Source organism: Salvelinus sp. IW2-2015, linkage group LG13, assembly GCF_002910315.2.
Source record: "Salvelinus sp. IW2-2015 linkage group LG13, ASM291031v2, whole genome shotgun sequence".
NCBI lineage: Eukaryota > Metazoa > Chordata > Actinopteri > Salmoniformes > Salmonidae > Salvelinus > Salvelinus sp. IW2-2015.
Window position 1 is genome coordinate 6,645,952 of NC_036853.1, and position 15,704 is coordinate 6,661,655.

General features: G+C 41.7%; 1 protein-coding gene across 1 annotated transcript; it reads right to left on the minus strand.

Annotated features, from left to right (window-relative positions):
- Nucleotides 1-4,247: 4,247 nt before the first annotated feature.
- On the minus strand, nt 4,248-8,448 carry LOC111971495 (calcium homeostasis modulator protein 2). Its single transcript, XM_023998296.2, has 2 exons — nt 5,848-8,448; nt 4,248-4,890 (listed from the first exon to the last, which is right to left on the minus strand). Exons 1-2 carry the CDS (start codon nt 6,487-6,489, stop codon nt 4,762-4,764), a joined length of 771 nt encoding a protein of 256 aa, XP_023854064.1. The 5' UTR covers nt 6,490-8,448; the 3' UTR covers nt 4,248-4,761.
- Nucleotides 8,449-15,704: the final 7,256 nt, after the last annotated feature.

The window sequence follows — 15,704 nt, forward strand, 5'->3', positions numbered from 1 at the left end:
GGGGGGCTGTTTTCAACAACATATTTTGAGGTTATCTAAAGAAGCCTAACTAATGTAAAGAGTCTACATATTCAATATCATCTCATAAAGTCCAACTCATTTTATGAACATAGTGGTCCTGTTAAAGCCTGGAAGTATCCGTCTGGTTATGTTGGCTAACATTCCATCCTCGGTGCATGCGCCAAAGCAATGACGCAAGAGTACAAGAGTAGAAACGTTAGCACAAAACAAAAGGTGATGGATTTCAGGCTAAGGCCTGTTGTGATTTCTCAAACAATTTTCTTAGGATTGATATGAGCAGTAGGAGTTGATAGCATAGTCGGTTCAGATACGGTTGGTGCTTTGCATGAAACTCGATGGTGATTGTCCAAACAAACTTGACTTGACATGACGAGTACTGTTAGTAAACCAAACGTAGTAGCCTTCTGAGTATTGTTGACTCGCTTTGTCTAGTGGGTCCTAGGCTGGTAAACTGGTCTTAACCTGAATGATGTGTGCATTTATGACCAAAATAACAGTTTGAGGACCGGCTTTGGATGCACAGTTGCCTGGATGACAGCCAACTTAACGAGTCAGGGACCCAGCTCTGTTCTTGACGCTTTGGTCGAGCTACAACCAGGCCAAACTAAAGCTTCAAACCAACCGCAGCCTGTGTCCCAAACAACCAGCGTCTCACGTCACAAACCAACACAGCAGCCTCACGTCACTAAACCACACAGCAGCTCACGTCCCATAAACCAACCAGCAGCCTGACAGCAGTCGTCACGCAAACCAACCAGCAGCCCATCCACCACAACCATCCAGCCAGAGCCTCACGCCACAAACAACCAGCAGCTCACGTCCACCAAACCAACCAGCAGTACTCACGTCCACAAACCACCAGCAGCCTCAACGTCCAACCAAACAACCTGCAGCCTCGTCCACAATACAAGCAGCAGCTCCAGTCCACAAACAACCAGAGGTCTCACGTCCTACAAAGGCCACCAGCAAGCCTCAGTCCACCAAACCAACCAGCAGTCTCACGTCCACCAAACAACCAGCAGCCTCACGTCACAACCAACAGCCGTCCACACCAAACACAGCAGTCTACTCCACCAAACCAACCACAGCCTCACGTCCAACAAACCAACCAGCAGCCACGTCACCAAACAACGCAGCAGCCTCACGCCCACCAAACCAACAGCAGCCTCACGCCACCAAAACAACAGCACCTCACGTCCACCAAACCACCAGCCGAGTCTCACGTCCACCAAACCAACAGCAGCCTCCAGCTGCTCCTCCTATCCGCAACCCATTCTGTGCTTCCTAATGTGATTTTCAGCCGTCGGAATATACTATGAAATAATGGCTGGTTGCATAACCATAAACCCTCCCCCAGATAAGATCTGGGTTCAGATACTATTTCAAATCTTTCAAATGCTTTTGGGCGTTTGCTTAAGTCTGCTTGGAATGATGGATTTGTACCTTTTTCTACTGGTTCATTTCCACAGCAAAGCTTATTCTAAGCTTATTCACAGCAAAAGTACTTGAAATTATATCAAATTGTATTTGAACCCAGGTCTGTATCATATGATCTTGCGCAACTATGAGGCCATCTGAATATGACCCAGTATAATATTTTTTTTTTAATATCTTTTTTTTGTGATATCCAATTGGTAGTTACAGTCTTGTAACATCGCTGCAACTCCCGTACTGACTCGGGAGAGGTAAAGGTCGATAGCCATGCTTCCCCCGAAACACGACCCCGCCAAGCATGAGCCAGTATGTAATTGTGATCTAGGATAGGACTAGGATGACAGTATATGTTAGCATAGATTAGGTTACCTATTAGTTGAATATTGAACTAACAGCTCAAAAACAAATGTATAAAAAGGACCAAATAGAGAATTTTATTATCTGATTCCTATACATGTCTGATGTTATAGAATGTGCTCAAAACTATAGCTGATAGCTAGTTAATTAATGGGATTGATTGACATCTACTTCCTTGTATTTTATGAAGGTTTCCAGTGAACGATTCACCATGGATGAGTGGATATATCAACCAACACTGATCTCATTGGCTGTACTGCTCGTCACTCTGTCCAATAGCATCTATAGGGGTAAAATCCCGGTGTACCCATTGGACGGAAGCCACTGGGTCAACATGAGAGTTGTCATGGAAGAGCTTCATTCCAAAGGCCATGACATCACAGTGGTGCGAGTGTCAAACCACTGGTAGATTTTTTTAAACAATTTTTATTTCACCTTTATTTAACCAGGTAGGCCAGTTGAGAACAAGTTCTCATTTACAACTGTGACCTGGCCAAGATAAAGCAAAGCAGTGCGACAAAAACAACACAGAGTTATATATGGGATAAACAAACGTGCAGTCAATAACACAATAGAAAAATCTATGTACAGTGTGTGCAAATGTAGTAAGGTTGGGGAGGTAAGGCAATAAATAGGCCATGTTGGCGAAATAATTACAATTTAACATTAACACTGGAGTGATAGATGTGCAGATAATGATGTGCAAGTAGAGATACTGGGGTGCAAAAAAATAAATAACAATATGGGGATGAGGTAGTTGGGTGGGCTATTTACAGATGGGCTGCGTACAGGTACTGTGCAATGATCGGTRAGCTGCTCTGACAGCTGATGCTTAAAGCTAGAGAGGGAGAAATAAGTCTCCAGCTTCAGTGATTTTTGCAATTCATTCAYGTCATTGGCAGCAGATAACTGGAAGGAAAGGTGGCCAAAGTAAGTGTTGGCTTTGGGGATGACCAGTGAAATACATCAAGTAGAATTCACCCCCACTACACCTACATCACCATCCTTTAACACTGGTGGCTTCCATTAAAACTTCTTTGGTGAATTTATATTAAGTAAACATCCGAAAAATCATGCTTCACTCAAGGACACTTGAAGTGTCCTTTTTYGGGTTTCACAAGAACATGGCTGAAATGATTGCTCGGGTCCTTGAAGACAGCGAGTTGATCCATTCTCTCCAGGATGGAAGTTTTATGGATCCTGGGATTGGTGGAGGGACGATCTTCCTCTGGTATACAATGTCAGGTGGACCATCCAAGGTGAAGCTCATTTGGTCATCGCCCCGTCACCTCTGTCCTACATCCCATTCACACCCACAGAGTGTGACAGACAAGATGGCATTCCCCCGGAGAGTCACCAACGTCATAGCTTACATTCTCGAGACTTAGTGCCCCTCAGAAAGTATTCACACCCCTTGACTTTTTCCACATTTTGTTGTGCTACAAAGTGGGATCAAAATGGATTTAATTGTAATTATTTTTACACAAAACAATTCTAACAACATTTGTAAATATTTAACCTTGATCAGATAAGTGTTCAACCCCCTGAGTAAAAACATGTTAGAATCACCTTTTGCAGCAATTATAGCTCTGAGTCTTTCTGGGTAAGTCTCTAAGAGCTTTCCACACCTGGATTGTACAATATTTGCCCATCATTGTTTTTCAAAATTCTTCAAGCTCTGTCAGATTAGTTGTTGATCATAGCTAGACAACCATTTTTAGGTCTGTAACTGTAACTCAGCCACTCGGGAACATTCACTGTCTGCGAGGATCATTGAAACCTTATGGCTGCTTCAGAAGTAATGGGCCCACTTTTACCCGGAGGGTGGAAAGCTTGGTGTACTTCCTCTTCCTTTGTAAGTTACTTTGTTATTATGTTGATGTTAAATATATATATATATTTTTAGAATAGTACGTAGCCTGGTCCCAGATCTGTCTGAGCCAATCAGAAACTGCGTAACGAGGTACTCCCTGACCTTTGACTCTCACAGCACCCGATATTCTGTGCTGGGGACCAATGATAACCTGCTAAATCATCATAGTCCCTGTTTTCAGTGCATTAACTCACGCAAAAGGAAAATGGCCTTGGTTACTTTGTACTCTTGTCCTGGTCTGAGAATGTCCACAATGTAACCAAAGCTCAAGACAAGAGGTGACATAGACAGCCCAGTAACCAGGGTTGGGGGGTTAAAACCGGGAGTCGATATTTCTGTCCGCTATCTGTCTGTGTCCACATCTCCTGCTGGGTCTCAGAAGGTGTGCCAGATAGTGTGTGTGAGTCCATCTGCTGTTTGGCAAAGAGAGGGACAGACGTCACTTAATGGAATAAACACATAATTTGTACCAATGTATGTAAAAGCTCCTATTTGATTGTTTAGTATAAATGATAGCTGGGCTATTTGATGTCAACGCAACCTGACCAAATCTCTCAAAAAATTTGGAAAAAATKATTTTATTAGTTGCTATAAATACCTTACATACAAACGTGACCATACCTTAACACATTTTAATATTTACAAAAATTGGGACACATTTTGACACCTACAGAGAACATTTCTAAAAGGGCAGATAGACCAACAAATATCCCCCCCCCACTACTTTAAAAAACTGTTCATCAGAAAAGTATAATTTCCAAAAGTATAACATTCATGTACAGTTTGCAGGAAAGGTAAAAGTCACTGGGCCCTGAAGAAGGCTACAGGCCAAAACATGTTGGTTTTAATAAGAACAAGCATTTCTATCGCCAAGTTGGTGAATTTCCTCCTCTTCTCTGTTTGCACCTCTGTTCATGCACCTTGGTTGGAGAGGGAGGTACCGGCAGTGTTCCCTTCCCTTTAGAAGTTGCTGGAGAGACAAGGTCTTGCAGTCTTGAGGCATTTGTAGAGAAAACATTATGAATTCTCTCCCATAGCTTCAAAAAACAGGTTTTGGCTTAATGATGTTGTCGAAGTCATGTCATCTCATACATCTCGTAAGTGTTGTTGACTTCCTGGAGTTCCTCTTCCTGCTGGCAGCTCTCTCTGATCACGTACACTATGAGTCCCACACAGATGAATATCAACAGAGCAATACCAATAACCTAGAAGAAGAAGAAGACTTCATTAGAAGAAAATACATATTGTGGATGTAGTGGACATGAGTCGGTCATGGGGCTCCCGAGTGGCRTAGCGGTCTAAAGCACTGCTATCTTAGTGCTAGAGGTGTCACTACAGACTCCCTGGTTCGAATCCAGGCTGCATCACAACTAGCCGTGATTGGGAGTCCCATAGCGTGGTGCACAATTGTCCTAGCTTTGCCAGGGTAGGCCGTCATTGTAAATAAGAATTTGTTCTTTACTGACTTGCCTAGTTCATTTTTAAAAATTGTAATGGTCACGTGATGAGGTAACTCTGCCTGCGAACTTCAAAACYAGTGTCTGCCCAGTGACCAATAGTGAATTTCCTATTGGTCTAAGACRTTGGTTGCTCCCGTGGGAACCCGGGTTTGTATCCCGTTTGCTACTTGGAAAACAGAAATGCATTTTCTTGGTTACAAGTCAACCCCCTCTAGGAAAACCAAGACACACACCCTGATAGGATGAAAGCACAGGGTCAACCGCAGTGCAGCAACCCTGGAGCAATGCCTAAGTGCATAGCTCATGGGCACAATGTCAGGAAACAGTATATAGGAAATGTTTCCCGTTKGACCTGGGATTCGAACCGGCGAGCCTCCAGTTGTCTGGCCCACCTCCATGCTACCTACCATCCCACATGTACAAGGGTCAAGGAAGAATAAGCAGGTTCAGTATATTCACACATTACAAAAAAAAAAGAGCTATTCATCTTGAACACTTGTTTTGAGTTTATGATACACTTGACTTTTCTTAATGGCACAGGCACCGACAATAAAAACCAGGGTTCGGTTTCCCAGATCCAGATTAAGCATAGTCCTGGATTAAAAATCATTCTCATTGAAACATTTCCATTGATAGTGTGTTTTAGTCCAGGACARGGCATAATCCTCATCCGGGAAACTGATCCCAGTGGGTTTTCCTCACCTGAGACTCCACAAATAATTCCTGAGAGTGCACCATGAGATCCTGCAGCGTGCCATCGTCATGCGGCGGCTCACACCACTTCTGAGGAGCCGCCTTGTCGACAATCACAAACCTGCCGTTCCAGTCTGTTAGCGCGCACGCAAAGTACTGTCCGTCCAGGAAGAGCAGGATCAGCCAGACGATGGGCGGAACCAGGCTGGAGATGGACACTGTCCTGGGGCAGCCGCTCAGGTCGTACCTGCAGTCCTGGATGATTAGCATCAGCATGAAGGCCATGATAGCAGGAATGACGAAGAAGGCGGAAGAAAATAGCCCGTTCCATTTGGGGTCGCACGGACACTCGAACTCCAGCTCAACCAGCTTCTCCAAGCCCATCAGGATGAAGCCGAAAGCCACGTTGGAGACCAAGGGGCTGTTGCCGAATTCACTCTTCAGTCGGGAGAGCCATTGTTGCCTCCTTTCCATACTAGATGACACTACATAAAGTGTGAACAGAGACTGAGAAGTCTGAGAGTGGAGAGCGGTGGTAGAATATGCAGACATGCAGGAGCTCCAGTGATGCATGATGGTTAACACTGGTTTTGTGGGAAGGCTTTGCCCTCGAGGCACAGAATACACATTTCTGGTCTCGTTGGTTGACATCAAAGGAAGGCGTAGCCGCTGTGTCTGGGTTTATACAACCCATTGGCCCTGTGGGGCTGACAGACATGGTGTCCAGGGAGATGAACCCTCCCCTCAGACCCCGAGAGAGGGAGGGTGCTATAGAGTGGAGGGAAAGTTTATGTCACGGGAATGTGATGTCTCTACAGGTGTAGGATCTTAATTTGCCCAGTTTCTCACAGCATGAAAATAATCCTGCAGCAATAGGACATTTTTATTATTGTGTGGATTATAATTAATGGATATTTTTGTATCGGTAGATACATTTTTAGTTAGTGCAAATTAAGTCTGACATTTTTAAGTGGAAGCCTTTTTAAACCTTGAATACAATACAAGTTTGCATTTCCTGCTGAGCACGACATCTCCTGCAACAACAGGGTGATCAAATTAAGATCCTACACCTGTATACTGTATGCAGATGTGAATCCGGAATGTTGTATGCATGTTATATTATATATGTGGAGGGTTGACATTTAAATATGAAATATATATTGTGGAGTGAAGCATACAGTGCTTAGTGAAAGTCTACACACCCCTTGCACAGTCTTCACATTTTGCTGCCTTAAAAGAAAATCTAAACATTTTATTAAATTAGATTTCTTTCCTACCGATGTGCACAACCTATTCCACATTTCTAAAGTGAAGAAAAAATGTCAAATCATTTTCCAAGTTAATTAAAAATAAAAAACGAAAGCACCTTTGGCAGCCATTACAGCTGTGAATCATTGTGAATTAGATCCTACCAACTTTGCACAACTCTTGGCCACATTTATCCATTGTGTTTGTCAAAATTGCTCAAGCTCAGTAAATTTGGTTGGGAGTCATTGATGGACAGCAATATTCAAAACTTTGCAAAAAGGCAGTTAAGTAATACTGCAAGACACCACGGTAAAGAAAAATGTAAAACTACATTTAAAAAACTACTAATTACATTTTTTTTTCTAACTACAAGGTTTTTTCCAAATCCAGTAAAACAGAATACAAAGTGAAACCCTCTATATTTTCAAGTATTGTGGTGGCAGCATCATGTTATGGGTATGTATTGTGGTGGCAGCATCATGTTATGGGTATGTATTGTGGTGGCAGCATCATGTTATGGGTANGGGTATGTATTGTGGTGGCAGCATCATGTTATGGGTATGTATTGTGGTGGCAGCATCATGTTATGGGTATGTATTGTGGTGGCAGCATCATGTTAAGGGAATGTATTGTGGTGGCAGCATCATGTTATGGGTATGCTTGTCACCGGCAGGGACTTGGGAGTTTGTCAGGATCAAAATAAATATGGAAGGAGCAAAGCCCAGGTAAAATGGCAGGGTTTCCTCTAAGTCTTCTGAATACCTATCCCTGAGTTAGAGTTGTGTTTGTCAGTGGTACAATAACAAAAATGTTAATGCCAAAAACAATGTGTAGTAGGTTATGTAGTAGGTTATGTAGTGGGTTGTGTAGTAGGTTATGTAGTGGGTTTTATAGTAAGTTATGTAGCAGGTTGTGTGTAGTGTAGTGTGTTGTGTAGTGAGTTGTGTAGATCGGTAGGGGGAAAAAACTAAAGTATTTGAGATGTAATTTTAAGGACTGTGCAAAGGGTGTGTACTTTTACTCGCAACAGTAAAGTCCCATAAGTTATGATGTGTATCTTATTGATCTAACAAGTTATTCAAGGAACTCTATCTGAAAACATGCTTTAAATGTTAAAACAAATGTGGTTTAAAGGAAACTCTATAGTAGACCACAGCCATATCGAAATGTTCTATATTTTATACAATGTGTATACATTAGTAATGACCATAACATTAAAATACGTTTTTATTAGATCCATTAAAAAAAACACATACAACTATATCTGGACATGTATATACAGTAGTATGGTATATATTATGGATCCCCGTTAGCTGCTGCCAGGGCAGACCATAACATACCAAGGCAGCAGCTACTCTTTCTACTCTTCGTTGTGTTGTGTTTATCACTGATTGTCTAATATAGCATCCATGATTTGTATCATCGATTGGACAGTCTATTTTGTTCATATGTAAAAAAATAAATCAGAAATTACTAGTTGATTTGGAAGTTCTATTCTATCTATATTTCATTGTATTTTTGAGATGCTACTCGTTGCGATAAACGTCAGCTTCAAATGAGAACAAGTTTTTTTGTTGTTGTGTTTATAAAAACAAAACATAAGTAGTATTATGTATCATATACTATCATCAGTGCGACAGGTAGCCTAGTGGTTAGAGAGTTGGGCCAGTAAGCGAAATGTTGCTGGATCGAAACCCTGAGCTGACAAGGTAAAAATCTGTCGTTCTGCCCCTGAACAAGGCATTTAACCCACTGTTCCCCAGTAGTCCGTCATTGTAAATAAGAATGTGTTGTTAACTGACTTGCCTAGTTAAATAAATATCTGTGTTGGGGTCATCTACAGCAGCGGTGTCAAGTATTTAAGTGAAAATACTTTAAAGTACTACTTAAGTAGTTTTTTGGGGTATCTGTACTTTACTATTTACATTTTTGACAACTTTTATTTTTACTTCACTACATTCCTAAAGAAAAGAACATACTTTTTACTCCGTACATGCTCCCTGACACCCAAAAGTACTCGTTACAATTTGACAGGAAAATGGTCCAAATGGTCCACGCACTTTGTCAAGAGAACATCTCTGGTCATCCCTCGTCCCTCTTATCTGGCGTACTCACTAAAAACAAATGCTTTGTTTGTAAATGAATGTCTGAGTGTTGGAGTGTGCTCCTGGCTTTTACTTTTACTCAAGTTTAATACTTGAGAATTTTTTTCCACCACTGATCTACAGTATCTGTACATTAGGTGGCAGCAGAACTGTACTGTATTAGGAACGCTCAGACTACATTCAGACTACAAATTGGTTCTTTCTTTTTGCTGGTTTACCTGAAATATGGTAGTAATGAATCGATTCATGCTTGTACAGTATACATATGAACCACATTTTTGTTGAAAGCTTTCTGTCATGCCTTTCAACTTTACCTTTGTATGCTCTTGCAATTGTAGGCCTAATTCTTTCAGGGATGGTCAAAAAGCAATGGAAGGTGTCATGTAAAGTTAACATAAAGGGTTTACAGTAGGCCTAGTGTTTATGATTTAGCCTAGGAGAGAGAAATGTTTTGGTCATTCAGACACAAGATAAGATCAATCATTTCCAGAATGATTGCCACCATGTCCTAATGCTGTTAGTATGGCTGAGTTGACAGTGAAATAGGATTAAAAGTCCCAGTAAAGCCTGGCTGCAAACTGAGGTCAGGGCTTAGCCAGGTGTCTGTGTGTCCGTTTCAGACTGTGGTGGGGTCATCTTGACAAGTCAATCGTTCAAATAGGCAATTTATAACGGGTTGTAGTCTTAACATCTGGAACAAAATAAGGCACAATTGCCTTGTTTTTTAAACGTTCATCCAAGTGTTTCTTGCGCTGATTTCGAGAACCTCTGTCTATCTTTCATCACTCAAACTCTCCTGTCGCATTTAGTTATGCGCACGCCAAAAGGGATTTATTTACAATTATAAACTGGGTGGTTCGAGCCTGAATGCTGATTGGCTAACAGCCGTATACCACGGGTATGACTAAGCATGTATTTTTACTACTCTAATTACGTTGGTAACCCGTTTATAATAGCAATAAGTCACCTCGAGGGTTTGTGATATATGGCCAATATACAAGGGCTGTGTCCAGGCACTCTAACAGCTCTTTGCCAAGGTATATTGGCCATTTACCACACCTCCTCGGGCCTTATTGCTTAATCATGGCAGTCAAACGAGTTAAATCGACATCCATTAATGGAAAAATATCTGGCGAGTTTAGTTTATTCAAATTAGTTTATTAAGTCACGCTAGCTCGCAATAATTATTATTTTGAAGGAAAACCGAATTTTGATCATTATGTCGTTAGTTACGTTGCTATTCCTTCTTAATTCCCTCGGTAATGTTATGGAAAGAGGGTATATTGGATAAATGTGGCAACCCCTCTTGCTGCGAAAAAACATTTTGGAACAGTTTTCAGGCCTTGTGGGTGGGTTTTGAGTGGTTAGGCTATACATTTTTGAACTGGCAAACCTGCCGGCATAACGAGCAGTTAGCACCGACCGAACATCTTGTGGAACACAGCTTCAGCTTCATCACCAAGTTAATTGGGAAATAAATGAAACCCTCACCAGCTAGCTAACAATCTATTTTAGTTTCACTGTTCGATCATTCAAAAAACGAGCAAACTAATAGTTATTTTTACCTTTCCACAAACGGTCTGGTATTGGCTACTGCGTGGCCAGTGTGAGCTAACGTTAGCATGCTAGCCAGCCAGCTTGCTAGAGTTCCGTCAGTTGCTATCCTTCTAAATGCGGTGGTCACTGGATAAACTAGTTATGAGTTGGAACATATTTAGCTGAAAACGAACTGGTAACGAGTTGTTGTTGCCCATGGTGGAATAATAACTAGCTAACCCGCTGGCTCCGGAAACCTACAGTATGTCCCCTGGCATGATGAGCTCCCGAGTCGAGCTAGTTGAGCTGTTTCATAAGCAAATGCCTGATATGAATCAAACACGGTAGCTAGCTAGCATGCCCTTCTCGGCAGGAATGTCAGATTCGTATTTCAATTGTTACTAATAATAACTGATTTTAGTTGGTGGTTACTACTGGTTTCAGATCCAAGGCGAGAGAAATTGTCCGCCATGTTTTATGTTTTGGTAAGGGCTCAGAGTGACTTCATGCACTCAAGAAGGCTCAACCAATCACCCGACGGGTTATATGTCAAGACTCATGGATATTCATGAGTTTTCCCCTTCCTTCCTTCTCTCCATCCTTCCTTCCTACGGAAGGTAATTTGGCACAATGTAGACGGCAAATATTTATATATGAATTGTCTGTGGGCAGCCTACAAGATGTGATCTCGCGGGATTTCCCATGGTGGATGAGAAAGGTAGTTGTTTAGCACAGCCCATGATTAAATTGTTCCATCTGGGATCTCTATCCCACTATTGCAGTTGAAATGTAAAATGGTAAGGGTTATTGTTAAGGCGAGGGTAAGAGCAGGGGTTAAGGTTAGGCACTGACCATTTCATCACCGCGCACCAGGCACTGCACAGGTGGCGTCAGCACCCTTCTGGTGAGCGAGCGCGCCGCTGTTTTTGCGTGACCTGATTGGAGAATTAGACGGGGCCGCTCTTCCATCAGCTCGGTATCTACCCGGTAACCCGGTCCACTCACACAATCATTCAGGCCACCCCACCCACTTTCCCCGCTACCGGCATCTACAATCGTCCACCGGAGTCGATGCTAGCTGGAAAAAGAAGAGCAGAAATGATGTCGGTCTCGGTGGCGTTCATTGGAGTGGTGATGCTGCATTTGGTCTCCTCACAGAACGGTAAGAATGTGAAGTGCACGCTTGCCTGCCTGCCGCTCGATAGGAATACCGGGACATCATGGCTTCATGCGGGTTTTAGACTGGAGACACAATGATTGAGCTTTAAATCATATCGTTGCTCAGGATTGGAATTTTGCGCGTCAAATCATTGCAGTGAATATTGCCTTATATTATCCACATAATTTTAAACGCATAGTAGAAAAAGGGAACCCTCTTATATCTTTTATTGAATTATTTATGTTCATTCCCAGTCAATGTAGTGAATAGAATGACAGAATAAAGGCTTTAAATTGAATGAAATTAGAACGGAATAATTTTTCACCCATGCGAGACATTTGTTATAAACGGTCAATAAACCATATCTTTGATGGTTTCCGTGTTTAATATAAACACTACTACTTTAAAATTAAACATCCCGATAAACATTTAGACTAGTCTGTGTCCACAAAATACATTTTGTAGTTGATCGTTAAATCTTTATGACTGTTAAATCTTCATTAGAATGTGAAGGGGACTTGAACGTGATCGCAGGGGCGGTTGGTTGGTTTTAACAAGGACAAATACATGCAGAAGGTTAAAGGAGAGGGGCAGGATTCAGAAATAATCATGCACAGTAAAGTAAGCTGTAATATCATCGACCATCCATAGTCTATGTCCTACCAGGGCCACCCTCAGAAATGGAAAAAAAATACATACAAAACAAAACGTTCTACCTCCTTGTCCTTTCAAATAACAAGTAGGCTACATTAATAGTACATTCACCTGCGACTGGTCCAGTATTGGTACATCACTAGCGGCGGTCGGTGCTGTTTAAGATGAGAGAGGACAATCATTTTTTAATGAGCACGGCCTTATTTCTATTACAGCATATTGGATGACTCTCTTTCACATTCCATTCACCCAGTTCAATGTAACATCGATAGGTTTGGTCTACGACATGAGACTCAAATGTTCCCAATACCCATCATGAGGGTGCTATAACCTAGTCTATGAAACTTTAGAAAGTAGGTTCACAGGTCAAGATCATTTTTAGTAATCAAGGTGACAGACAGTGACACATTCATTACCACCTTGCACACTCTTGCTTGCATCTAGCTGATCTAGGGTGTAATCATTAGTCCAATTACTGTATAGTCGGAACTAGAAGCACAAGCATTTCGCTACACTCGCATTAACATCTGCTAACCATGTGTATGTGATTTGCAAACAAGCGTTTCTATTGGACAAATTCAGGTATGTTTATCCCAGTTTCATTCCATTCGCTTCTGTTTAAGAAACGTTTTTCAGCAGAATCGGCTAAATAAATACACCCCTGATCCCGCGCAAACACAGTTCACTTTCATAGCAGCCACATACAAACAACACGATCACTTTGCTCGTTATATATTTCCTGCTCGCATCTACGTGCTCTCCTCCTCTCACCTTTTCCCTTCGCTTGTGGACTTCAGTGCACAACACATCAGCTGTCTGTGACCAGGCAAAAAAAACTTTCCAAGTCAAACTTTCATATCATAACCGCTAACCTCTACACACAGCCTACATTGTTGTCACCATATTAGCTAACATCATAGTCAACATAGCAAATAGAACTAATGCGTTAGTAAATCCGCTACAATCATGCAGTACAGTGTACAGTCAGAAAGAAGTTTAGCAGTTACACTGACGGTGGTAATAAATGAATAAAACCAAGAGCTTACCTTGACTTGGATGAGTTCCTGTGTTAGATAGCCATGGCCAGCTAGCTAACATATCATCCCTCTGTTTGAGCCGGGTGTTTGAGTAGGCCAGACCCGGCGCCGGGAACAGATCAGTTGGACGGTCCCGTAGACGGGCCCCGTTGTTTCACTGGAACTACAATTTGAAATGGACTACGGCGAGAGCACTAGCCTCTGTCATACGGACAGATTGATACACTGTGATCCATTGGCGGCTAAAGACATGAGAGCATAGAACTCAGAGATAGTCTATAGGCCAATGAAGCAGTAGACCTATAATGTCCATAGAACTCAGAGATAGTCTATAGGCCAATGAAGCAGTGACCTATAATGGCCATAGAACTCAGAGATATCTATTAGGCCAATGAGCAGTAGACCTATAGATGTCCATGAGAACTCAGAGATAGTCTATAGGACAGACAGTAGCATTTATAGGACAATGCTTGGCATAGCGTAGACTATAATTTCATGACGATAGCAATAGGCAATGAGCTAAACATATGTCATAGACTCAAGTAGTCCTATAGGCCAATGAAGCAGTAGACTATAATGTTCCATAGAGATCGAGAGATAGTGCTATAGGCCAATGAAGTCAGTTAGACTATTATTCCATAGAACTCAGAATGTCTATAGGCCAATGAAGCAGTAGACCTATAATGTCCATAGAACTCAGAGATAGCCTATAGGCCAATGAAGCAGTAGACCTATAATTTCCGTCATCAACTAAGTAAGATACAAATGCCTAAAACTGAGTAATAAAAACAGTAGAAAACAGTTATTTCAATCAAATTCATCTATTTTCTCCGTCTGTCTGCCTCCGTTTAAAAAAAAATCTGTCTTGACTTGAGCTTTTGCTAGTGAAGTTCAACATTGTATTAAATCATCACAGGGTCTGCCTGGAAACTGTCGCTAACGAACTTGCAACATTGTAGCAACTAGCCTATTCCAGGCCCTAAAAGTTTCCTGCGCCAGTGAGCTCGGGACAGAAAGCAGTTATTTTTTTAAAAATACGATGTTTCCACTGGGAATATGGGATCATGATATTTTGCTCTTTCACACTGAGGCTTAGTGATTTTTGAAGCCGGGAGCGTTGGAAAGATTATTTTATTTTTAAATACTGAGGAATTATCATTCGCAGTGGAGGTTTACAAAAAAAAARAAGACTTTGTTGACTTGTGTGAGGTGATGAAAAAACAAGTGGTGTAAGTGGGGAGTTAAACGGAAAAAATATGTTGACAAAATGGGCACTTTCCTACATATTTATGCATTCTGGAGACACACCATACCCCCCCCCCGTTCTTGATGCAACATTTTAAATTATTCTTAAGACACATTTATCTTCACACATATTTCTGACGCTTTTCACTGACAGACGCAACTCTATCAGCTAGACGTGTTCCCACGCTCACTACCCAAATTGCTGGCTGCCCAAACACACTTTGATTTGAAACAATCCACAGCAATGTTTTGTTTGTTTGTTAATAAAGAAGCTAAATCAAATCAAATKTATTTATATAGCCCTTCGTACATCAGCTGATATCTCAAAGCTAATGATCCTTATTAAGTCATGCTCCCTGGTGAAGTATTTAGAATCCTTTTTTTTAGACAGGAGTGATTTATATAATTTTGGCGAAACATCAATTTACTTTAGGGCAATCCAGCATCCTAACAGTGCACTGTTCGCCCGACAACTTTCCTTTCCAATTCACTAGAGGCTGAAACCAGAGATCTGTATATAATGATGAGATGTTCATCTCTTCACCCTAAAAATCTTCATTCCAAAGGCAGGAAGGCAGGTGAAAAGCTTAGGTCTGCATATTATTCCCATAGAAACGTACTGGTTTTACACTGGACAGATTTTGGCGAGAGTGAGACCTCTCGCTTCGCCTCTTCCTCTTTGCTGAAACTACCGTGCATTCGGCAAGTATTCAGACCCCTTGACTTTTTCCAGTCAGAGTAGCTCCACCAGTCCATTTTGCTGCATGTGTCTATTTATAGACTTGAGATGCAGCAGGACAGCACTGGGAATCATAGCTTTAATGTGTCCTCTCTTCTCCTGAATGACACACACACACACACACACACACACACACACACACA

Bases quoted from the DNA above. Each gene is read 5' to 3' on its own strand.
- LOC111971495 (XM_023998296.2), bottom strand. From the start codon at position 6,489: ATGTCAACCAACGAGACCAGAAATGTGTATTCTGTGCCTCGAGGGCAA. The intron at 4,891-5,847 runs GTGAGGAAAACC...TTCTTCTTCTAG, and splicing joins AATTATTTGTGGAGTCTCAG to GTTATTGGTATTGCTCTGTT.